Source organism: Setaria viridis, chromosome 1 (genome assembly GCF_005286985.2).
Source record: "Setaria viridis chromosome 1, Setaria_viridis_v4.0, whole genome shotgun sequence".
NCBI lineage: Eukaryota > Viridiplantae > Streptophyta > Magnoliopsida > Poales > Poaceae > Setaria > Setaria viridis.
The window spans coordinates 22511712-22537287 of NC_048263.2; the positions used below are offsets into that span (position 1 = coordinate 22511712).

General features: G+C 42.9%; 1 protein-coding gene and 2 long non-coding RNA genes across 3 annotated transcripts; 1 reads left to right on the top strand and 2 right to left on the bottom strand.

The window, feature by feature from the left end:
* Window positions 1-6007: 6007 nt before the first annotated feature.
* LOC117851453 (uncharacterized) lies at window positions 6008-7499 on the top strand. Its single transcript, XR_004639543.1, has 2 exons — window positions 6008-6624; window positions 7105-7499. It is a non-coding gene; the product is annotated as an uncharacterized lncRNA (long non-coding RNA).
* A 1322-nt stretch (window positions 7500-8821) lies between these two features.
* Window positions 8822-17644, bottom strand: LOC117851446 (protein NEDD1). Its single transcript, XM_034733265.2, has 11 exons — window positions 17330-17644; window positions 16984-17201; window positions 15723-15835; window positions 14828-15088; window positions 14607-14711; window positions 13476-13541; window positions 13163-13384; window positions 11805-12305; window positions 11111-11692; window positions 10838-11020; window positions 8822-9315 (listed from the first exon to the last, which is right to left on the bottom strand). The coding sequence occupies exons 2-11, from the start codon at window positions 17138-17140 to the stop codon at window positions 9205-9207; spliced, it is 2301 nt and encodes a 766-aa protein (XP_034589156.1). The 5' UTR covers window positions 17141-17201; window positions 17330-17644; the 3' UTR covers window positions 8822-9204.
* A 5612-nt stretch (window positions 17645-23256) lies between these two features.
* Window positions 23257-24981, bottom strand: LOC140221398 (uncharacterized). Its single transcript, XR_011897173.1, has 3 exons — window positions 24162-24981; window positions 23998-24070; window positions 23257-23922 (listed from the first exon to the last, which is right to left on the bottom strand). It is a non-coding gene; the product is annotated as an uncharacterized lncRNA (long non-coding RNA).
* Between the last annotated feature and the right edge of the window lie 595 nt (window positions 24982-25576).

The following is a 25576-nucleotide window of genomic DNA, read 5'->3' on the forward strand; positions in this document are numbered from 1 at the left end:
CGAGCGGGAGGTGCTGGGCGAGCAGGACGAACGGACCAGGCACGGACGGTTGAGTACGGACGGTTGAGTTGCCTATAGAAACAGGGAGAGAGAGAAGGAGGGGGTAGCCGGAAACGAAGTCCGATCTCGCGCATGAACGGCAAAATGGAACGATATCGACGAGACGAACAAGATGGTGTGCTCACTTTCGGCCAGAGATGAACAATGGCGGCAGAAAAGCTCGCCGGAGTTGGGAAGACGACGGAGCTGACATCGGATTCATGCAATCCACCACACCACGGCGTAGAGCTCGAAGAGAGGAACTCCATGGTGGTGTCGGTTTTCGCCGGAAGTCCACGGTTTCGCCGGAAAGGCTCGCCGGAGTTTGACGAAGACCGAACTTTGACTTCAGATCTACGGAGTTAGGAGAGTCAACTCATGAAAAGGTTTGTAGATCTGAAATCCTCGCAAGGAATCCAAATAAAATACTTGGAGCTTGTGAAAGGGATTTTAGAACCTTCCAAAACTTAGATTTAGCTCTAGGAAAAGGAGAATAAATTTCAGAAAAAGCTGGAAAATTCTCACAAGGGTTTGGGTAACGTCTAAACGCATTTTTCAAACTTTTGCAGTCAAGAAATACCAAGATGCAGCGACATGAATGCACAGACATAGAACGACAATATTTAATTAATAAAAGCAAATAATTATTTTTCCTATACTAAATTTCATGTAAAGAAAAATAAATGTTGGGAAAATTTTAAAATTATGAGAAAATTATTATTTATTTATTCCTTTTATTCACATCCTGAAATTCAAAAATTTCAGGGTGTGACACCATCTTTCTATTGATGATAGGATGAGCTCATCCGATGTTTGGTCCCACATCTTAAATATCTCTTGCCAGAGAGTACCGGTAAAAATATGGTCCTTATCAATGACAATAGACAGGCATGCAAAGATGTTTGTAAATGCTATCCATGAGACATGAGCGACTGTGACCAGTAAAAGGATGTGCTAAGGGAAGGAAGTGTGCATACCTGGAGAATGTCAACCACCACTGGAATGCATTGTACTTCTTAGATCAAGGCAATCCTTCAATAAAGTCCATGGTGATCATTTTCCAAGCATGGTCAGGGAGAGAGGTAATGGTTGTAACTAACCTTGATACTATACATGCATGTGGTCCTGTTTGGTGCAGCGGTGGGGAGAAGCGTTTCTCAAATAAGTTGCACAAAAATGGAAAAAGCTCTTCCTTGAGAAGTGAGTTTGATCCAGCTTCTGCGTTTTAGTATACAAACAGGAGCGGTGGGGAGAAGCGCAGTCGGAAGAAGTTGCAAAAAAGCGTGTTGTTTGGCTGCTAGTTTCAGCTTGTTTTGGCCATAAGCAGGATTTAAGCTATTCCAAAAGGCCTCTGTCAGATTTAGCTTGATTACAAACAATAGAAGATTGAACCCAATCTTTGATCATGGTTTCATATTGGATCAATAGAAGAGTTGTTTAATTTGGTATAAGTGAGTGGGAAATCCTTAGTATCCTCCAATTGCACTGTCATGCAATGCTTGAAACACCTGGTGCTGCAGTTCCGGGCTAGAGTTAAGCCAAATCTTGCCTTTGTACTTGATAAAACCCTGCTGACGTGTATACGGCCCTAAAAACCAGTGGAGAGAGTCAACTATAGTAGAAGTTCTTCATCAAAAAAATAACTATAGTAGAAGTTCAGGCAGTTCGGGCAGCCTACCCGCAAAAGCACCGCAGCCACAAAAAGACTAAGCCCGTCGTTTGATGGCTGACTTGTGTAGCTGCATTGTTGCAACATGCGGCAGAAGATGTTCCGGTCCAGCCTGGAGCCTACAACTGTGAAAGAGTCCCGACTCCTGATCATCCGATGTTGTGGAAGGAACCTACGCTCTAAGCATGACCACGGATAAAGTCATTGCAACAGGTTTCACCTCAAAGCAATGCTGGAAGTGCTTGGGCGTTCGCATGGCACTAGTTCACGATACCTCCCAATCCTACACAGTTCCGTTGGAATTACTAATTTCCTACCCACTACCGTAGTCCAGAGGTGAGGCATGATTCAACTTTCAAAACATGGTGACACATCACTATATATTCTCTCATTTTGCCATTCGATGTTCTCAGTGAATTATTGTTGCACACTTGCACCTATATTATGGCTCCATAAATAAAGTGCAATAGATCGTGTTTGGTGCAACAACTACACGGGCACATTAGGTAATAATGTTGGTGTTTCAGCACCAAACCCTTGCCAACTATACCGTACTCCAAAAAATGTGTGTTACCAAAGAAAATGTGGAAGGTAAAGCCAAGCTGAGAACTTTATGTGGGAAGTCACTGCCTATGTTAGGGAAAACCTGAAGAGAACCTGAAGAGTACACAACCAGGCAAACTATGTGAAAAAACGTGTCTCTGCATCGCCAACTGTTTAGATTCCATGTGAAGACAAGTGCTGACGATTATTGTTTTGCAAGACAGCAGAGCTACTAGCTTTTTTTATATAATGCCGCTCTGAAGGATTTTATCCGTTCCATCTCAGTCTCTTCAGCTACTCACAGATACTCACCAGCTTCCAGAAAAATCAATCCAAGACCTGTTCTCTCCAGGAAAAAAATAATAATTAAGGGAACTCAAAATAAAATTGTCACGTTTCAACTATTTCAATTGGTCATAATGGTACTTGCCAATGGTTTTCAGCCTAACTCTCCTATTTCCGGTCTATATTTTTGTTGAAGTATAGCAGCAGGCCAAGTACTGCTACCTAGCACGATCGAAAAGATTAGTATAAAAAAGATCGAACTGTATGATCGCCTTTTATGCATTGGCTGGTGATCACCGGCAAACTGCTAAGGCATAGTGGCTTGTAATAATAGAGAGAGGGTTAGTGGGGGAAGGATACATATACGGTGGAACCGTGGAAGGAATAACGACCTCCAGTGCTGTACAGAAGCAGGAACAGATCCAGCAGGGGTCATTTCCTGTGCCTGGAGTTTACTAGGACGTTCAACCAAGAAATATGGGACTTGGTGCATGGTATCCCATCTCCCATGGCCTTGCAATGGCGAAAACGAACTCAAGCCAAGATTAAATATCCGTGATTGGCTATAACTAGTGTGGCTCTGAAACAAGACCTTGCTGTTGCTCTCTGATGAGGTGACACTCATAATTTGGTGATTCTCAGGAGAAGATTCTGGATTGGACTCAGGTTTTAATACAGCTTTCGTATATAACCTTTACAGAATCTTTCCCACTCGGAACTTGCTTTTGGCATGAGACCTCAAAATTATGAATTTTGAACCGAGAAAAAACAATTGCACATACACCTAGAATCTTGTCCAAAATTTTTATTGTAATTTTCAATTTATTATAGTTCTACTACTTTGTTCTGTCTTCACACCAAGTAAAAATTTTCTAGATCCGCTGTCGTGCAGAAGCAAAGCAATTCCTATCCATACGTTCCCAATGTGCTTATGACGTAGCACATAGTGGATCTTTAGCTAGCGTGTATCATCTTACGAGAAGAAGACAAGTACGAGGCGAAGTAACAGCACAAGCGGATCCAATAATATCTCCTTGCCAATTTATTGCAGCCCCATAACATTAGCTCCCGATGCCTCCAAATCATATAGGTGTTTCCAACGTTAGCTACAGCACTACCATAGGAATTGTCAACAATCTTAGCAGCTTCGAACATTGCAGCACATCACCTCTTTCTCCGTCTATCGATGTTTTACACTACGGGAAACAAGAAATTCGCTGAGTGCCAGGGGCACTCGGCGAAAGGCGAAATACACTCGGCGAGCCGTTTGCCAAGTGTAACACTCGGCAAACGGCACACGGCAAACTTTGTGACGGCAAACAAGGATTTGCCGAGTGTTTTCTGTCGCGCACTCTGCAAAGACTTTGCCGAGTGGCCAGAAAACACTCGGCATACAATTGTTGAAAAAAATAAAAATAAAAAACCTGTTCCGGCCGCCGGCCGCCGCCGCCAGCCAGCACCGCCACCGGCCGCCGCCGCCACCATCCACACCCAGCCACCGGCCGCCCGCCGGAGGAGAGGGAGGGGAGGGGCGCCGCCCGCGCCGGAGAGGGAGGGGAGGGGCGCCGCCCACGCCGGAGAGGGAGGGGAGGGGCGCCGCCCGCGCCGGCGGATCTGGAGGAGGGAGGCGGCGGCGCCGGAACTGGGGGAGGCGGCGGCCGCACCACCAGCACGTCACCACCATCCACACCGCCGCCGCCACCACCATCCACGCCGCCGCCACCGCCGCCGCCGGCCACCATCCACGCCCGCCGGATCCGGGGCCCCCGACGCGAGTCCCCGCCGGATCCGGCGAGGAGGGGCGGATTCCCCGCCGGATCCGGCTGGATCTGGGGAGAGGGGCGGGGCGGCCACGCGAGGGAGGGAGGAGGGGAGAGGAGGGGGAGGGGCGCCGGTAGGAGAGGGAGAGGGAGGGAGGGCGGCGGCGGCGGCGGCGGCGGCGGCGGCGACGGCGGCGGCGACGGCGGCGGCGGGAGAGGAAGGTGGGGGAGGGGGGCGTCGGGAGAGGAAGGTGGGGGAGGGGGGCGTCGGTAGGAGAGGGAGAGGGAGAGGGAGGGAGGGTGGCCGCGGCGGCGGCGGCGGCGGTGGCGGCGGCGGCGGCGGCGGCGGCGGCGGTGGAGGGGGCCGGGGGGGGTGCTGGAGGGAGGGGGCCGGGGGGGGGCGCTGGAGGAGTTGGGGGCCGGGCGCGGTCTGTCGCGGGGGGAGGCGGGGGATTGTTTTGAGGGGTGGGGGCGGTCTGTGCCGAGTGTCCTACGTGGACACTCGGTAAAGAGTTTCTTTGCCGAGTGTCCAACGTAGGACACTCGGCAAACTTTTTTTGAAAAAAATTTAAAAAATATCCAACAGTTTCAAAAAAATACCAAATTTTCACACGAACCAATATAGGTTCTCTACTGACTATACAAAAAGTTTTGTAGTCAAACCGAACTCGACCGTCACTTCGACTCTAAATTTTATCGAATCCTTCTCAAAGTTACTATTCTTCTTCTGAGATGCCTCGGTTTGTAATCATCGTACATGATGAAATATGCAAAACCTTCTCAATTTTTTTCCACAGCCTCCACGTATTATATCATCACATCATCACAAATCTTAAGATTTTCAGACTTTGATTATTTTTTTTACAATTTAAAAATACTACTGCCACACGTTCATGGTCGTGTTTCCTGAACAAGATGTTCGAAATTTCTTTTCATTTCATGGGTCAGGTCTCAAATTGGTCCAAATAACATGAATATCATTTTTCTACTCATTTTATTCCATAATTTGAATCACTTGCAGTTCAAATTTGACTTATACCAAAAATTCCCTTGAAATGCAATTAATTAATTAAATATAGCAAATAAATTCAAAAATATACCAAATTTTAACATGGAGTACCACATGTTGTATGTGGGGAGTAGAAAAAAATTCATGGTGAAAAGAGAAAAAAAATTATTTTTTTGCCGAGTGTCAAAAAAAACACTAGGCAAACCCCCTCTTTGCCGAGTGTTTTTTTTGACACTCGGCAAACCTCCCTCTTTGCCGAGTGTTTTTTTTGACACTCGGCAAAGATGGGGCTTTGCCGAGTGTTTTTTATTTGACACTCGGCAAAGCCCCAATTTGCCGAGTGTTTTTTTTTTTTTGCCGAGTGTTTTTGGCTTGGCACTCGGCGAAGAGCTTGTTTGCCGAGTGCTCGAAAAAAAACACTCGGCAAAAAGAAAACACTCGGCAAATTTAAGGTTTCCTGTAGTGTTAGGTGCATTATGGTTACACCTGTTGCTCCCTTCCCTTTTCTTTTAGGCAAAATTTGCTGTGGGACATGCAAAGTGATATCGATTTGCTGATGGATACCCAAAAAAAGTATAATTAGCTGGTGGACACTCTTAGTGTTGTGATAATTTTCTGGAAGACACCGTATTAATTAAAATAATATTTTTGGGCCGAACATGATAGAGATACAGTGTGAAATGGTCATTTTTGCCCCCTGACTCCACCGATCAGCCCTTCTTCCTCCTCCCTTCTGCGATCTCTTGCACCTAGACTCGACCAACCGTCGTGGCCCCTGGACTCGTGGCAAGCCGCGCTGCGCCAAGGCTCGACGACATGCGGTGGTTTGCATCAGGCATGAGGTCAGCAAGAGCGGAGCACTAAATCGAGCTAGACAAGTAGAAATTGAGGTCGTCCCAAGTTGGATTAAGCTCATCCACTCACGAATCTAAAACTCCTAATCTTGTACGGAGTCTTCCCTTCACTTCTTTCCTCTTCCTCCTCCCGTTCTTCCTGCAGGCCCCGCGGTACCCCTGCGTCCGCGCCCGCGGCGTTGCTATCTGCCATTGGAGCTCCTCCGGGCGAAGCTTGGGCCAGAGGCAGCGCACACCGCTTGGGGCAAGATGGCTGCAAGGAAGAGCAGGCGCACGTGGCCACCGGAGCTTCTTTGAGTGGGGTGGAGCTGGGACTGTGGGGCGGCGTAGGTGGAGGTGCTGTGGACGAAAGATGGATGGGATATGGGGAGTTGCTCAGGCCGGCGGATAGCACAGCAGCGGCCAGCGGGCCTTGGAGAAAGTGGAGGGGGAGGAAGAAGAAAGGTCTGACCAGTGGGATCAGGGGTAAAAATGAACATTCCCTCTATTTCTCTCCTATTCAGTTCAAAAATATTATTTTATTAATGCGGTGTCTTCCGGCAAATTATCACAAAACTAAAGTGTCCACTAGCCAATTATACTTTTTTCGGTGTCCATCAGCAAATCGACATCACTTTGCATGTCCCGCAGCAAATTTTGCTTTTCTTTTATAGAGAAATATGCCTCTTGAAAGATATTTAAAGATATATTTACAATGCTTGGTGCAACAACCGGATGCACTATTAACTTGTGCTAATACTCATATGCTCTAATTTTTTTACTATTTTTGAATTCCATCTTACTGCCCACTGTACCACCGCTATGACACTGATCTCCTACCAGGCCGCTATATACTAGCATTACTATTTATTACCTTGGCACTATTTTGTGTCAAAATTTACATCAAGCGTTCATAGGCTCTACTCTCCTAGTACTATATATAATCACTAAATTAAAACTATGTAGGATAAAAGCAAGGCTGAACTTTAGAGTTGATGACGAATCAGAGGACATGTGTGGCCCAAACATGAAGCATGCGTCAAGGTGAAGAAAAGTCATGAAAGTGTTGGAACCGTCAATAGTTACGCTCCATGTTGCCGTGGCAAGGTTATTGCTATTTCTTCCGAACCCATCAAGCAAGTGGTGACCACACGATCGGGTGAGGTCTTACCTACGGAGACAATTAGTCCAGTGCGTGTGGGACACCCACCATTCAGTGTGAAGTAATATTTGTTGATTGTTGATGACTCTCTCAAGGAACTACTGGCATACATTTGCACCTCATTTTTTTTTGCATAGTCACAAGCTTAAATTCATGCCATGCACAATTCCATTATGCTATATATTTTCATTTGTGTACATATTTCATATGTCACTTCCTTAAGTCATGTACATTGCAACTTCAAACTGGATAGCGAAGGGGAAAATTTTGAACTTAACTCGTTCGACTCATGAGCTACTGAACTCAATTAACTCACATAACATTGCTTGAACACTTTAACTTTGTACCAACCCAAAAAATCAACACTAGACTTTAGATAAAGTTGAATTTTGAACACACTCAATTTTGCTTTTTACATTTGAATATTTCAAATTTTGAACTAAAAATATCAAATAGTTTTCATCTCAAGCCATTAATCAGGATTTCATACAAGTATAATATATGAATGTGTATTTCCACTTTGGACCACAGATAAAATACACCCTTCTCAAGCTTGGGGTGTTTGCAAGCAGCACAGCAGTGCTTTGTTGGTGCGCATCAAATCCTCTAGTAGTACCCGCTGTTTTTTGCTTCACAACAGGTGATGCCTATAAATTTGCTTTTACGATTTTCATTAAGTTGCTGTTCTTCCTAGCATACCATAAGGCTATCAATATTCACCAACATGGCAACACCACTCTTCTTTTTTTATCGCCATTACCCCTTATAAATTCTACTGACAATGTGGTCCTTGATTTTAGGTCTCTCCTTTATTGAGAAATAGACTATATATTCATAGTGTTTTTGCTATGCTAATATATGAAAGGAATGGTGTTAATTGCAACATAATATTATAGTTAATTCATATTTAACCCAGCCAATGACCGAAAAGGTTCCATTAGATTGATCTTGGGGATTTATTAGTTCCGTGTATTTGTTTACCTACGAGGGAATGGCCATTCACACTTAACTTTATGTGAGCCTACACATACGGACTTGTGCATGCCTTACTCTAATTAGCACTCAAAAACTAACGGTAAAGCTATTCGGCTGCCCTTTTCAGCCGGCTGCTGCAGCTTATTCTCTCACAGAACACTATTGAATCAGCAGCAAAAAATCACAGCCGAACACATGTCACCAACCAACAACTCGGATAAACTCTAAGTCTCTTACAAAGAGAGACTCATCCATGCATGAAAGAAATCAGCGCTCGTATAGCAAAAAAGGAGAGGGTGAATTAGTAGGCAATCTTAAATTCCTTAGCTTGTGGGTTTGGCTTCCACTCCTTGGCACAAAAGATAACTTTACAAAGTTTTATATTGGAAAAAATATTAACTGTTGAAAGTGTTTTTACCTTAGCAGTTAGCAAATTGCAGTGCTACCCAGCATAACAGATAATCTTACACACGTTGACTCGCTCATTAAAATTAAATCAAGCTTTGAAGGTTTTGTTCGGGCGCCTAACATGATGAACAAAGCTACTGGCAAAAGCAAAGCAGTATGTAATGTTATTTAAGGACGAGCGTTTTTAGCCTCAATACAGAAGGCACATAACAGCATGACAAAAGCTACATTGAAAACCTATATGTTAGGCCTTCACATAGGCCATCCAAAATCAGGCCACCCAGGTGCCACCAAAATACATGGAAGCAGTTCAACACAAGTACACAACAAATAAAGAAATCAATAATTCAATGTTGCTTCTCTAAACTAAGGATTATATGTACAACCGTGTCGAACAGGAACCGAGGAACATCCTATTTGTCATTACCTAGACAAGCAAACAAAGAAATATAAGACTCGTAGCCAGGCTTATCTCAGAAACTGGCGCAAATTGCACTCTTCCACAACGAACAAGACCAAGTTCAGAGAAGCTGCTGCCGGAGCTGTTGGTTCTCCCGTCTTAATTGTTGCACTTCCTTTGTCAGGCCTTCCACCTTCTCCAAGACCAAGTTCAGCACGCCGGACATTTCCATCTGTAGGTATCAGCAAGATCCATTATGTGAAAAAGAAAAAAGGAATTAAGCCAAAAGTTACAGAAAAGATTGAGCACAAAGTAGCCTACAAACATATTAAAATGCTAGGTATGGGTTCAGAACTTTGGACAAGGTATTAAACGAGGTATATTTAACAAATGTGCATGCTCATCTAGTAACGACAATTATGATTGAGTGAAAGGAATTCAAGCGCAAAAGAATAGCAAGGTGCCCTATTTTTTTCAAAATAAAAGAAATCAAAAGTACAATAATTTATTACATAGGTACATATGCAGATATGCCTAGGAGCAAAACAGTAGGTACAGGTAGATAAGAGGATTAAGGGCTCAATTAGTCTATTGTATTTGCTTTCAGTTTTTCCCAGGGTGTGGAAATAAAAAGAGTACCTTGGATAGGAAAAATAAAGGCAGTGAAAGAAAAACCTGGGGTTTTTATCGACCGACTGCAAATATAGAAGAACCAAATGCAATCATGGACACAGACACACATAGAATTGTGAAAATAAACATTTTAATGTATGCATGACAGCAACAACACAATGTAGTTTACTTAATCATCATTTTAATCGTATTTTCAGCAATAAAGCAAGACAGCTCATCAATAAAATTGTAGTACATTTTCATCATAAAGAAAGCAACATTTCTGACAAAATGTTACATGAAGGACATGTATTCTACTAGGCTACTGTAGCATCCTCAGCATCGAGAGACCACACTTTCCTACAGATGAGGCAGGATGTCGCTGTAGGAGTTTAGAGTCTACCTGGTGATATGGGCCTAGCTTTATAAGCCCGCATCAACAGGAACGTGAATAGTTCTGGCCACTAATACATTGTTTTAAAGGAAAGAATGTGGTAAGCATGGCAAAGGAAAGCACGAGGGGTGGAGAGACAAAATCGAGGTGCTATTATCACAGCTCAGCTACTATAATTTTATTTCTGTTGATTTCTTTTAATGAAAAACTGTGGCTCATTTACTCCATAATGATGCTTCATCTGATTGTTAGCAATGCTCATGGGCATGAACTAGAACTAGAGGTAGGAGAGAGCAAGAGCTTGTATGCTGATGGATCAAAGATACCAGCTGAACCATTCTTCACTTTTATATGCAACAAAGAAAGTATATAAGTTTTGTTTGCCTTACTGGCTACAGTGCAAACCATACCCTCCAACAACGACAAGTACTTCTAATGTCACCTACTAGTGCAACTAGCAGCATGGCTGCAGATCCTATCTACTGCCTGGCAAGGCATGAACCCCTCCTAAAGATTAAGTTCCAGGAAAAGAACAGCACAAAGCTTACACCAACACTCATAAATTTGATCTAGGTGAGAACCCACCCCCCACCAGATACAAAACTTATTATGCAGATCTTGCATTGGAACAGGCTATATATGTGTGTTAGTGAGAACAAAATAAAGCTACTAAGCTGGGACTCAAATTTGAATCTATCAAGTACTTGCAGCAGAAAGCAACTCCACTATATAGATCCAGTAATTTTACCTCCTGCATGTGAAACTGTCTTAGAAGTTCAATGTGGAGATTTCTCACATCCTCATGGATGGACTTCTGAACAGACCCAAGAGATTCTTCAAGCATGCGCTGCACATATTGAAGTGAGAAGGAAGAAGCTCCCTGTTGATCAGTTGAAGAACCTGTGTTTGCTGATTGGGGTGGCACTACTCCCTAATAAAATAGAATATAGCCAATTCATTAGTAAAATCATGCAATTAAAGCATTTTAGTCATATCGGTTGCACGAGTAGTAAATTCTTACATTGCTCGCCAGAGGGCTTGCAGATGAAGAAGCAATTGCTGCCTCTTGTCTTGACAAAAGACTACTGAGCAACTCATCTTTTGTTTCTGCTCCCGTTTTCTTTGATTTTGTTGAGCCAAACGCTGAAGCTAATCCATCACTAAAAACAGAGGATGAGCTCATTCTATCAGTATATGTTGTGGGTCTCCACATAGAAGTGGATTGTGCTGCTCCTGGTTGATCGGGATTCAAGGATGACACAGCCTTTGAAACATAGGATGAGGGAAGTGAACTTTGAAGGTTGGGAGAGGATGCATCCAAGGAAGAATTTGCATTGCTTAAGATGCCCTTGTTTTGTAGATTCATTAAAATGTTACTTGTTAGAGAACCCTTTAGTGAGTGGCTGGCAGCTGAAGATGAATCTTGTAAGGCTGTAAATGCCAAGCCACCTGTTGAAAAGGCTGAAGCCCCAAAGCGTGAGATCTGTTGACGTTGAGCTAGCCTATCTGGTAATGCATTTCCAGTTGCTGTCTCTGGTGAAGATATAGACAGTTCACTCTTCCATGATGGCATGGATGTCGTAGTCACAGATGAGATGCTATCCTGTACAACGGAAACATGTATAACATAAAAAAAGGGGGGGGTTAGATGGGTTATCCCTCCGCAATGGGACATATGCCCCCTCAGAAAATAACATAAGTTTTTCATGAAGGACCTGTCTTGAATTTGCAGTAGACCTCCAATCTGAGATTGGATGAGGCTCATCATTGCCTTCCGTATACGAAAACTTCCTAGTTGTTGACAATTTCTTTTCTCCTGTTTTATCATCTTTTTTTGTATCATCGCTTCCATGCTCATCCCACCAGTTGCCACTAGATGGTGTGAAAGGCTGGACATCAACAAGTGGTGAAAAGACATCCATATCATCCTTTAGATTATAGTTACTACGAGGAGCCTGTAGCTTTGATAATGGTCCTCCAGATAATGAGCGAGTTCTATATGGAGTTTCCTCCATGGTAGAAGTGTTTGCTGTCAAAGAAGACCGAAGACCTGTAGTCACTACTCCAGAAGAAAAACTTGTGGGTGTTGCCGATGGCAAGGGATCTGGCATGAGAACAGACTCTTCACTAGTTCCCCCCAGAAGAGCAACTTCAGAAGAACTGTTCTCGTTAACAATAACAGGCTTCGACCGTTGCCAACATAAACCAATCACAGCCTGAAATTTCATATTCAAAGATGTTAAAAGAAAAATTGAAAGAGTAGAGTATATACATAAGAATTTTGTGAAGCAGTTACATGTCAAAGCCATCAGTTCATTTTAAACAATTTTTACTTAAAAAGGTTAGCTAATACTTATCAGGTTGGCAAGACAACGATTCAGCAAAAAATGTACTTCCAAACAAGCTGCATATGTGCAAGCTGGCATACCTTATTTTTAAATTCGTTAACCTCCATAATATAAGTACAAGCATACAGTATTCCGCAAGATTAAACCTATTTTACATTATATGTTTCAAATACCATAGAATAGTTGAAAAACAACATTTGAGGAAATACTAAGTTGTTTTGGCTTTTCTAGCTAGACATAACATATATCGTACCTAGAAAAGCCAAAACGACTTACAATTTGGAACGGAGGGAGTAGGAAGGAAGACTGAATTGCCCATATTAAGTAGCATATGAGATTTGCCAAAACAATATAACTCCATGTCCCTAAACTAAATACAATTATAAGAGATTGCTGTTTTGGGAAGCATACAAAACTACAAAAGTAATACCAAAAGGTGAAAAGCCTTCATATCATAACGAGAAAAGAAAAGACTTCTATCAGTCAGTCAGCTAAATATAGAAGTTCCTATCATACTTGAACTACATTTGCAAACACATGTGCTCGATTAATATAAAATAACAGTATTAATTGCCATATAACTTCTATACAGGTAGAAGTGCTATACCATTATGTGTACAAGTCCAATATACAAACTACCACTGGAAATAACATTATCTATAAGTTAACAATAATTTGCACATGCCAACGAGTGAAAAGATAATTGTGGTTCACAGACTTCTCACCTCAGAGCTATTATACGCACGAAGAATGGTCAATGGCTGAGGTTTTCCCCGAACATCATAGAATACCACACGTCCACTATTTGTGCCTGCTGCTAATATAGTACCGTCATCATTATATGCCAATGAGGAGAATGGGGCCTCGTGAGGAATAGTGTGTGTCGGTCTTCTTGACCCTGAATCTAGTGTGTATAACTTCTTGTCCAGGCCAACTGTAGCAATTATCTACCAGCACAAAAAAATAAACATCAATTCCGGGACATTATTCATTCAGAATTCAGAAATGAAACCCCAGTTGTATTTACAAGTACAAAACCTTATCACTGGATGGCGAGATACAAACACCACTTGTGGGTGCAGAATGTTGCTTCAGCCATGACATCTGCAGAACAGGGACTTGGACTAATCAATTCCAGAATATTCCATCAAGTACCAAGCCAAATGAAGCCGACAAGCAGATTAAGTCACCAGAAATAGCAAATACCATGCAGTCACTTATTTTAACATTTCATCTAACAAACAATGATAACCAGGGCTTATACGAATGGATTAAATGTTGACCTAAGTTTTCTAAATTCAAACTACCAGAGACAACATAATGAAGAATATTAATACCCAACTGTCTAATACCCACCAGCAACTTAAAAGAATATTAATCACTGCTACATAAAGGAAAATTCAAGACAACTGCTGCATCTGCACGTATTTTATGGTACCTTAAATCACATCTTCAAAAATAAATGAAACAAGAAAATCTGAATTTAATCCTCAAAAAATGAAGAGTCCTGTGGTGAAAAACAATATAGCCATCAGTGATGGCAGAAAGCTAGTTGGCCAGCCGGCTTAAGAGGTTAAAAGTGGCGCTCAGAGGAGAGCAAGGCAGAAGGAACAGAAGGCAGGGGAGGGAGAGGCTGAAGAGTGAGCAGCAATTGGAACTCAGAATGTGGCTTGGGCAGTTGGGCTTAGGGTTATCCAACATTTGGGAAACCAATCACTCATCTCCTCAACCCACTAGACTAATAAAGCCTAAGCGCAAAACATCATGGCCAAGCTATGGCTAGATCCCTGTTTGTCTTACTCCATTCAGCAACTTTCCAAATTTGACCTGCATGTACAGCTAGCTGCCAAGGTGCCCTACAGTCCTACAGAGCCTGCTTAGCAACCTTTTAGAACACCAGGAGCTAACATAGCTTCCATATTGGCATCACAAGAGGCCATACTGCAAGGCAATAGTATGATGATTTGCACAAGTAAAATGATTATATGATATATATTGATAAAATTACTGTCTATTTTCAGGAAACATTATAAAGTAACTTTCTTATCATCTGTACAATAAGCTATCTTGAAGGTTGCATTTTATTTTGATTTTAATGTTAAACTATGTAACACTAAACAATTGAAGAATAAGTACAGCACAATTAGCACCCTATGAATTTTGGTGTACCTTCGGAGCTTTTGCAGTTGCATCCCAAAGATGCACAGAACCATCATCTCCTGCTGTTACCAATAAATGCCTACTATTCCGTGAATAATCAAGCACCCTCAGAACCTGACCTTGCATAAACAATGCAGAAAAAACTAAGAAATTCAGAAGGCTTAAATTCAAAAATCTGGTAGTTATTGTGAAGGCATGGGCATTTTACAAACGCAAAAAAGTATAATTACCTGTCCATTTGGATCACTAAGTTCAGCAGCACGTGCTCCAGAAGCAAGATTATGAAGAATGAGATCCCCCTTCATGCTGATCGATGCCAAATGTTCATCTTTGCAGTTATACATTACACCAGTAATTGTGTCAGTGTGACCGCTAAGCCATTTGATACATCTCTTCCGCTGCAAATCCCATATTCTTACAATATGGCCACTTCCACCAGAGCAAAGATATCTAGAACCTTTGTTACTAAAACTGATAGAGTAAATGCACTCCTAACAAGAAAATATTAATTGTCAGGCTCAGCCACATGCTCATGTTTAGTAAATAAAGGTTTGAAATATCATCAGATGATTGTATCGTCATTTTGAAAAATTCTTAAAAGTATTTTCCAACATAGGATATCATGTTCGTTATCACCTCACAAAATTTGAACTCAAAACTAAACTTGTACACGGAGAAACGAAAAAGACAAATCTCATTAGGTGGTAGGTAGATTGGACAAATTCAAATACTTTGAGGAAGTAAATTGAGCCAAAATTTTGTTCAGGAGGTCAACTGAACAAAGCAGATTGTTCAGGGTAGTAAATTTTTCCTTAATTTTAACCTCATAACTACTTTTTATAGTAAAGACATGGACCCAGTGCAGGCAATTAGCCTAAATTTACAATATTTCTTTGCTTGTGGTTACAGCATTAAATAAAGGAAGATAAGAAATCAATAATCGATATAGCGACCTCTATGAAAAAAATATTTGAAATTTCCAGCCTGGCATTAATGATAGATAAACAAATAACAGTTTCGAAATATGCTAATTATATTCCCAATGGAATACTACATCCATGAGTAGCGCCTGCATGGATGTAAGGAGTAACTTGTGCACACAAAATCAAACTAATGCACTGATACCTCTATGTCATCACCACGATCAATACTGGATGTTGGTAGCTGTCCTACATTATGACCTTTTTTATGCCACAATGAGATCTTTTTATCATCCCCAGCACTTGCTACGATCAGATCTGCACGTTAAATGCAAATGGCTGTCAGTGCTAGTGCTTCTAGTTGCAACTTAACAATGCTATGCGATTGGGAATCATTTTCTTAATATTGAGGTTGACCTCTTGTCAAAAGATATTCAGTTACGGAAACACAATGGTAGACTAAATATAACCAAACAGATGTTTCACTAAAAGAACAGAATTATTTCTTAGTCTTCATATTCCAATCATTGAAACAATATGTTAATAAAGCTTTCTTGCACTGACTGCAGGAAATAAATGGATATCCTGTCATTCACTGTAACAGGTTGTGCTTGCTGTGCAGACATGCTATATAACAAAAAAGAAAATAAAGAAATAACATTATGGAAAGACCAGAAGCTGATGTTATAGTCAGATTGATCATGGATATATTGCAACTAATTCCAAGCATTAACTAACCAAAGCTAACATCTGTGTAGGCTAGTTTTGCTAAGGTACAAAGAATACTACTTATGGCATTTGGTTCTGTTTGGTGAAGTTCAGTTTAAAGCCAGCAGAAGTTGAAGCTTGTTAGATATTACTGAGCAATATTCTAATTCTAAAAACAGCAGTATTAAGTAACAACAAGCACAACCCAACCAAAAGCATGCGCAGAGCAATTCAAAATAAAATGCCCATAGAGAAAGTGCAACTGCATCTGCAACTGACAGCTGACTTTGTGAAGTGAACAAAGTTAACAAAGATAGCTGCCGTGCATACAGAAAGCAAAGATGCCGGAGCCATCGTGTGTTCTTGTCGCTTGAGAATAAATTGCAGAAGTAGGTCATTCTATTGCTTCAACAATTGACATTGCATTTCTTTTGTAAATAGAGCTCTGATTACCTACTGATGACCATGCCATCAACAAAAATAGGACATGCATCATCTTGGTAGCCCCAAACAGCCTATTAATTGTATACCCGTCACATTTTGGGTATTTAAGTCTATTAGGTCAGAAAAAGCTCAGTAATCACTAATCAGCGTGAAATTTAGATTTAGATCACGACTAGAAGACCAGAGGGTTCTGGCTCAGGGCATGGTCATACACTACCAACCGGCACAACCACCACAGTAAATGGATACTACTAACTCAACAATAGCAGCTACCAAATTCAGGAGATCTGAGAGGAGGCGATAGGGGCGCTCACTGGTGTGGTTCCACTTGACGGCGTTGACGGGGTTGCCTGGCGAGGGGGTGTAGGCGAGGACGCAGGGGTCGCCGGACTCCACCGTGACGTCGAAGAGCTTCACCGTGTCGCCGCCACACGTCACCAGCAGCGGCGCCGCTGGATCCACGAACCCCATCGGGCCACGGGCGGCGATGGCCCGCGGATTTAGGGGTCGGGAGGGAGGGAGGGCGACGGGCCTAACAGACGAGGTAGAAGAGGGAAAACAGGAATTACACTACTACCAATCCATTTTTTCAATTCAAATTTCAACAAATATACATGAACGCATACAGATCTGAGGGAGGGAGATGAAGCTGGGTCTCACCTTTCACCGCCTGATGGAGAACGGTGGGGAGAGACTGGAAGAGGCGGCGGCGTCGCGGCTGTCACTGGAGGAAGGAGCGAGCCTGACGGAGGGGCGCCGCCCAATGCTGCGGGAGGGGCGCGGTTGCCCGAGCCTGTGCCCTGTGGAAGCGGGTCTCGTCCGCTCGCGGTCCGCCGTCGCCTTGGGCTCCGCCGGCTTGGTCAGTGACGCGCCTCAAACGGCCTCGCAGGCGGACCCGCGGGGAGCAGCCGGGGATGGTGCGGGAGGCCTGGACGGGAGGCGCGGGGCCGCTGGGATGCCAGGCCTAAACCTCTGAAACTCAAAAAGATTCTGAACCTGAATTAACCGAAGGATGAGACCAAGAAGGAAGAATACGCTTTCAGAATCGTTTGGCGGGTTTTCCTAAGCGCGTTCCTTTGCAATTTACCATGGGTCTAGATTCCTTGATCGACGGCATATGTTTATTTACTTTTATTACTGTTGTATACAACTTTTCAAAAAAAATATTACTGTTGTACTCGCTTCGTTCCGAATTGGAGGTCATTTTAATTCTAGGATACATACTAATATTTATAAACATAGAACAGTCAAAATGACCTACAATTAGGAACTCGTGGAGCTGGTAAACTTATTTTGACCTTGGATAATTGCCGGGAGTAGCAGGGGTTTTATAACTATCATCGAACATCGTTTTCATGTTCTCCCAATTCTTGGATCTTAGGGTGTGTTTTGGAGGGGGCTACTATTTTAGCTAGATTTTAGCCCTCTCCTTCCAAACATCAGGGTTAAAATGGAGGGGCTAAACTTTAGCCCCCCATAATCTATTAGCCCCTCCAAGGGGTGCTAAAATGGGCTAAAGGGGGTTAAAAGTGGTCCCCCAGACAATTTCCACCCCTGCCCCCTCCCCTCTCTCTCCTCCCCGCACGCTCCGCCCGGCCCCGCCTCGCCTCACCGGCCCCGCCACCGCAAGGCTCCCCTCCGCCAGGCCCCACCGCCTCCACCAGGCTCCCCTCCGCCAGCCACCTCTCCGCCGGGTCCTACCGCCTCCACCTCCGCCCAGCTCCCCTCCGCGCCGGCCGACCTTGCGGCGCATAGGCCGCCAGGCGACCCCACTGCTGGTGGTGGGACGGCACGCCTGTCGGTGGTGGTCCTAGCGGAGGTGACCTGGCCGTAGCTGATGGCCTCACACATCCTGATCCACGCCTCGGACTCGGCCTCCTCCACCATCCTCTGCTGCCCCCGGCGCTGCTGCCTGCTAGAACTGAGAGGAGGATATGGCTGCCGTGCTTGCTCGATTGGAGTTGAGAAGGAAGATGATGATGAGGGGTACAGGAGAGGAGGTAAATGAGGGTAAAAGAGTCTTTTAGCAACCAAAGTGCTAAAATTTAGCCCCCCACCCAAACACCTCACAGTGCTAAAGTTTAGCACTCTATTTGAGGGGGCTAAACTTTAGCCCCTTCCTCCCAAACAGGACCTTAGATTTACCTTTATATTACCTTAATTTCTTCTAATTTTAGGTGGTGTTTGGTTTGGCCAATGGGATGATAACAATAATGTTATCAAACCCCGCTATCGGTTGTAAAATAATGATTTCATGAATTTTGTTTGTTTGGTTGTCTTAGTTACCATTTTCATTTTCTTTTGTATGTGTGGCAACAATATAATAACGGTAACGGACCGTAGGTGCTGCTTTGGACTGACCTTACCGAACAACACATGAATAACAAACCATCCATGGTCTCCAAAATCAGCACAACACATAAATAACAAAGCATCCATGATCTCCAAATTAGCAAAACACCTCTTTGAGTTTACAAAGAAAGGACAGCAGGATCATACTGGTACTACTGCTTATAGAGAAGGGCATGCTACAGTACACCGATTACCTAGGCTCCTAAGAGTTCAAATTAATCTGAACTTAAGAGAGATAAATCAATTATTAAAAAGGCAAAAAAAAAAAGAGAGAAACAACCGGCTCCCCATTGTCCCCCCTTCCTTCAATCTAGGAGGAACAAGTACAACATCTGCATGTGTACATGCAATTTCTTCACTTTTAGTTACAACCAACGTCACAACATTTTAAGAGAACGCATCTGTATCTGGATGGAGAAAAAAAATATTCGAACACATTTACTTGAACATCTCCACGTATGTGACATGCAAGTGCAACTTAGGGCCTGTTTGGCAATCACGTGTTAAAGTTTAACACCCGTCACATCGGATGTTTGGATGCTAATTAGGAGTATTAAATATAGGCTAATTACAAAACTAATTGCACAGATGGAGTGTAATTCGCGAGACGAATCTATTAAGCCTAATTAGTCCATAATTTGATAATGTGGTGCTACAGTAACCATTTGCTAATGATGGATTAATTAGGCTTAATAGATTTGTCTCGCGAATTAGCACAAGGTTCTAATTAGCTCATGTTTAGTTCTCTTAATTACCATCCGAACATCCGATGTGACACTGTTAAAGTTTAACACCTCGTATCCAAACACCCCTTATATTGGGACAACCTCGTTTTGCTGCAATACAAAACTTGCCATACGAGTAAGTTGCATGGCTAATTAATATAGTTCGAATATGGCAAAAAGTGCAGGATATGGAGGGCATATATATTTTGGTGTGTTGTGTATGACAGATATAGAGGCGGATACTATTTTTATTCCATTAGCTATTAAAAGGAAATGTGTGCTTACGTACTGTCGTTGACTATGAGAAAAGAAAATAGCTAATTATTCACTCGTATGGTCATGAAGTGGCAGTGCTAGCTGGCATAAACAAGGTAAACTTACGGGCAAGGATGTTCTGGGTGAATTCTCTCCTAAGTGTCTCTGGGAGAACAGAAAACATTGCCATCTGATTCAGGACCTTCACAAAAAACACCAGCAGCTTTGAGCAGTTCACTTCAAGTGATACAGACTTTTTCCTGCAGCATGTGCATTAATTGGATCCTTCTGTGTTGCCTCCTCTTGGACCTTAGCTTCCTGCTCCATTGCTTCTACCATCTTAATTTCCAAAGTGTTGTGAAGCTTTGTTCAGATCACCACGGAGTTCGCCAATGACAAACGATATCCAAAAATGGGTCACTATGTTGTTCATCAGCTACTGGCAGCTGAACATTCGCGCATTTCTACATTCCTGATGTCTTCTAATCCTACAACAGGATTGGTCAAGTTTATCACATTAGGTATCCGCGTTGTGTAATGATCTCAAATTTAAATTAATACCTTGGTTCTCCAGTAGTACTTGTGGGTTTCTTTCCACCCTTGAGGCCCTCTTGGGCTGATAGTTAAGTAAGAGCTTTGTGCTTCAGTGTGTGTATGGTCAAGCTAGTACCTGAGATTTTTCCAATTACTGCTACAATGTGGCAAGTGTACGTGGTATGCTGCATGCTTATATATGCTTCCATATCAAGTACATGTAACTGTACGGTGTACCTACACATGTGGCTCGTACCGTAATTAAGAACTAACTATTATTGTCAAACATATCCACTTAATTTTTAAGTTACATCATGTTACACTACTAAAAAATAACTTTTCATCCACTCTCTTAGCACCGGTCATATTTTGGGACCCCCGGAGGCCTTTTAGTACCGGGTCGTAACACGACCGGGTACTAAAAGATCTAGAACTTAGTACCAGGTCGTAACACCACCCGGTACTAAAGGGGCACTTTTAATACTGGGTGGTGTTATGACCCGGTATTAAAGGCTCTTCACGGGTTATTTCAAAAAGTAAAGCATATCTATCTCCACCACATACGCTGCGTAGGTGGCATAGCAAGGAAGGCTCACGCGAGGTTTGAGATCGTGGGTTCGAATCCCACGAACCTCACACGACATAGCAATACCGATATTAAAGATCCATCTTTAGTACCAACATAGCAATACCGGTTGTACAATCGGTACTAAAGGGTTTGAAACTGGTACCGAAATTGGTTGATGGACTTCTCAAGCCGGTACCGAAAGTGGAATTCCTGCTGTAAAAGTTCTTGTGTTCTGGTTGGTTCATGGACTTCTCAAGACCCGCTGGGAATCTGGGATCCCATATTGTCCTCGGTTCATTGACCAACCAAAACATATCATGCACTCCAGCATATACAGTGAAATATATATAGCTTATTTGAGACAGAAGCACAGTGGTGGAAATTTGGTAATATAGACTAGCTTCATCACCAAGCGCCCAACTACGAAGGCAACTTGTAGCGTTTGCATACGGGCAATCCACTCAACCATTGCCAGAGCATCGATCGTGCCTGAAAAGGAGCACGTGAGAGCTAGAAACCAAAGAGCACGAGCAGGCTGCATCATTGTCGTCAACAACTGAAATCAATCTTTTCAATAAAGCAAACTTTTCATTAAAACAATCTTGTTTTGGACGGCAATCTCTCTGGGAAGATGGCGAATCCTCAAAAGGAACAAGCAGCTGATTAGTTCAAAAGATGATTGCTGGCTTATACAGCTTTCAGCACTCATTGTTTGTGGACACGCAACTAACTCTAGCATAGGTTTGCCAATTTTCCCTAGTTTTCTGTTTGGATTTTTTTATCAGCCCATACACACCTGTACTACTGTTTATTTGCTATTTGCGTCACCACTTGAGCGGATCATGGTATCTACGACCTAGCATAATGGGATGATCCAATAATAATGGTATCTTGCACTTGAACGTTTCTTGTTTATGCTACGTAATTAGCTCACGGGCATCCAGCTGCTCGACTAGCTAGCTGAGTAAATGACCAAACATGTGATGTATCATCCAGTAAGTTTACACATGGTTCATACAAGAAACTTGTATCTGAACATTCTGGCGAAATCCTTGTCATCACACCAGAGGCTAAATTCGTTGGATGGAAACCCTGGCACACTTGTGTAACATGCGGCGCAAGATATTCCAGTCCAGCCTCAAATTACTCAAACTCTTGATTGTTCGGTGACTTGGAAATTAAAGAACCTACGCTCTCTGAAGGAGTAGAAGTATGCCTACTGATCGAGGCTGAAGCATGACCACGGCAGACTTGATTCAAACAGGTTTCAGTTCCAAGTATTGCAGGAAGCGCTCGGGCGATCCCATGGCATTGGTTCACGATACCTCCCAGTCCTAATTTCCTACCACTACCATAATCCACAGATGAGCTAGGTCTCATCAACTGTGACAACAGCTTAATAAGGGCACGGCTGTATATTGTTGGCAAAACATCGCTATTGTCTCATTCTGCCATTAGATGTTGTCGGTGAACTACTGTTACACCTATTGTAGTGCAGTCCCTGCCTCCTTTTCTTTTGTCCATCAGGGCATGTATGGCCTTCCATATAAATATATAAAGCGCAACAAATGACATGGGTCATAATATGTAATAATATTGGTATTTATTTTCACACCAAACCCTTGGCAACTCTAAAGTACTCAATATGTGTGCTACAAAAAGTAAGTGTGGTAGGTGCTGAGCTCGCCGTTGTTTTGCATGAAAGCCAGAGCTTCTGCCTTTTTCTTAAGCACTCGGTGGATCATCTGTTGCTCCCTTCCATTTTCTTTTTACCAATATATGTACCTCCCTATTGAAAAGGTATTTAAAGAGATAGTTACAATGTTTACTGCAACAACCACACGGATGCACTATATTGTGCAAGAAGTTTTAAGCTAAACGATACAATATACAAGTGTACTACTAGCAGTGCGTACAAGTTTTGATACTTCCTAACACTGGTAGAGAATTGACCTTTAGTCCCGGTTGGTAGGGTGCATATCTCTCGGATATCCATCCGGGATAAACCAACCGGGACAAAAGGGGGGGGGGTCTTTAGTCCCGGGTATTTTAACCGGGAGTAAAGGACCCCCTTTAGTCCCGGTTGGTGTCACCAACCGGGACTAAAGGGCCTGTCCCGGTTGGGAAATCCAACCGGGACTAAAGGGGTCCCCTTTAGTCCCGGCTCAATTCCAACCGGGACTAAATTGCGCTTGCATGGCACTGGTGACGCCTGAATTTTTCATGCATGCATCACGTATACGTATAGTAGTACCGCGGCCCTTTTAATTTGTTAACCTTGTAGTTGAGATTTTTTTAGAATGAATTAAATCAACTAGTATTTAAACGAATGGGATTTGTAATTATACAACTACTATATATATACACAATCCTTATACACAATTCATATACACAATTCAACTAGCTTAATTAGTACAAATCGATCATATATACAAATAAATCAAAGTATCTTCCTACGATCTTCCCGTCGTGGTGTTGCTGAGAGGAGTGTCTAATTGTCGTCCATCGTAATAAAATTCTCCTCTTGGATTTACCACCTCGTCCATTATGAATCCAATGAGACCTTCACATATTGCCGCTACTCTTTCTTCCTTCAAGAGTCCTTGTTGAATATTTAACATCTATAATTTGGAAATTTGTGAATGTTACATGAACAAATACATATAAGGAGCTAGAAAATAATTAACTAGTAATATATTTATTTTACGTACTTTAAAGTTGTGCGGCGTCATCTTCGGTCCCTTGGGTCCCAAAAAACTGTGCATGTGCTCACAGATGTAGTAGCCACATAGGTTATTCCCGGGTTCCTGTCTTAAGCACTTCAGTGCGGAAAAAAATAAGTTATGAAATATTCGTGTTATACAATGTAATAAATGTGCAGACTTCATACGTACCGGGAAGTCTGTGTTCCATGTAAGATTTTCTTTGAATGGACCTTTGTGTGTCCTTATGAATTGTTTCCATACGCTGCGGATTAGAATAATGAATGACATAGTGTAACAGGGATAAAATTTAGGAAATAAATTTTTGCATAGAGATAAAGGTCCAGAATTATTACAAGCCTAGCATGTCTTGCAATTCTTGGTAGTCCACCGGATCTTTCCGTAACGAATCAAAGACAGTGACGTGGCTTCTTTCAGGCTCAATTATAATAAGGATCCAGTGGAAGCTGCGTGCGTAAAATGTTCATGCATATTAGAGCTAACTAACATGTAGAGATAAGGAAAAAGACATCGAAAGTAGACGGTATACACACACTTACTTGAAGTTGTATGGAAGTAGTATGAAATCCTTGAATGTTTGTTTGTGTAGGAAATTGTATATTTCGGCAAAGGTTTTTTCCGGCGCTAATTGTATCTGTTGTTGGTTAACTACAGATGGATCCATGAAGCCTACATGTAGGTACGCCTCTCGGTGGCATGTCTGAATTAGCATCCTACATGAAATGGAAGATGAAGTTAGTACGGTGACGCACGCCAAAATTTACATGTAGAGATAATAAACGGACACTTACAGAATCCAAGCGCTGATCAGAGAGACGTCCAGGGCATCATGATGGTACACTTCGTATATATCCTTGAAGTCTAGCCACAGCACTTTCTCCCCTTCACCGTGAAAATCTATCGGTTTTACCTTCATGCCGATCATCTCCCTCGATTTGGCGGATGCCGTCATGTACCATTGATGGAATTCGTACATCTTTGTTGACAGCTTCCGTACCATTGCCGGTTTCACTAGAGGCTTGCCTAGCTCATAAGGCCATCTCGGCTCAGGGGGCGGTGCAGTTGGCGTCTCGACTTGCCCTATGCATTCATCAAGTCCCAGACCTGTTTCTTCCATGAACTTCAATATATTTTCTTGTTGATCCAAGGGCATTGCTTTTATCCGTTGAGCATCTTTCTTTGATAAATGGCTGAGGTCGGGGACTGAACCTTTGGAGGATGATTTTCCTTTTCTTTTATCCTTTTCATCAGCCTTTACTAGAGCCCGTTCATAGTTTGACAAGAGTGGTATCCTTTTCTTGGCTCCTTCCTCCATCCTGATAAAAAAGTTTAAATCCCGCCGACTTACTGGCGGTGGCTCCATCTCCCTTGCCTTTTTTAATTCGGCTTGTTTCTTGAACCACTCACTGGCCTCTCGTTGGATTTCTGCCCACTGTTCCGCATGAGACATTGCCTCAAAGCGTTCCTTGCGAGCCACTTCAGGGTCGACCTTTGTTTTCTTCTTTCGAGGCTGTCTTTGCTTGGGAGGCGGTGCTCGTGACTTCTTGAGTGGTGCTGCAGGTTCCTTCGAGGGGGCCGCTCTTGGTGCCGGCGACGGTGATCGGGGAGGGGTGTTGTTATTGTCGTCGTCGCTCCCAGCACCAGGATGTGGTGGAGATGGAGACCTTGATATAGATGGAAGCGACGGTCCTGGAGCAGGAGATGCCGGTCTCGAGGTATGAGGAGAAGATCGCTGCTCGGGATCTACGGG

Bases quoted from the DNA above. Each gene is read 5' to 3' on its own strand.
- LOC117851446 (XM_034733265.2), bottom strand. From the start codon at position 17,140: ATGGGGTTCGTGGATCCAGCGGCGCCGCTGCTGGTGACGTGTGGCGGC. The intron at 13,542-14,606 runs GTACACCAAAAT...CCTGTTCTGCAG, and splicing joins CAACTGCAAAAGCTCCGAAG to ATGTCATGGCTGAAGCAACA. The intron at 12,306-13,162 runs GTGAGAAGTCTG...ATGAAATTTCAG, and splicing joins GTGCGTATAATAGCTCTGAG to GCTGTGATTGGTTTATGTTG.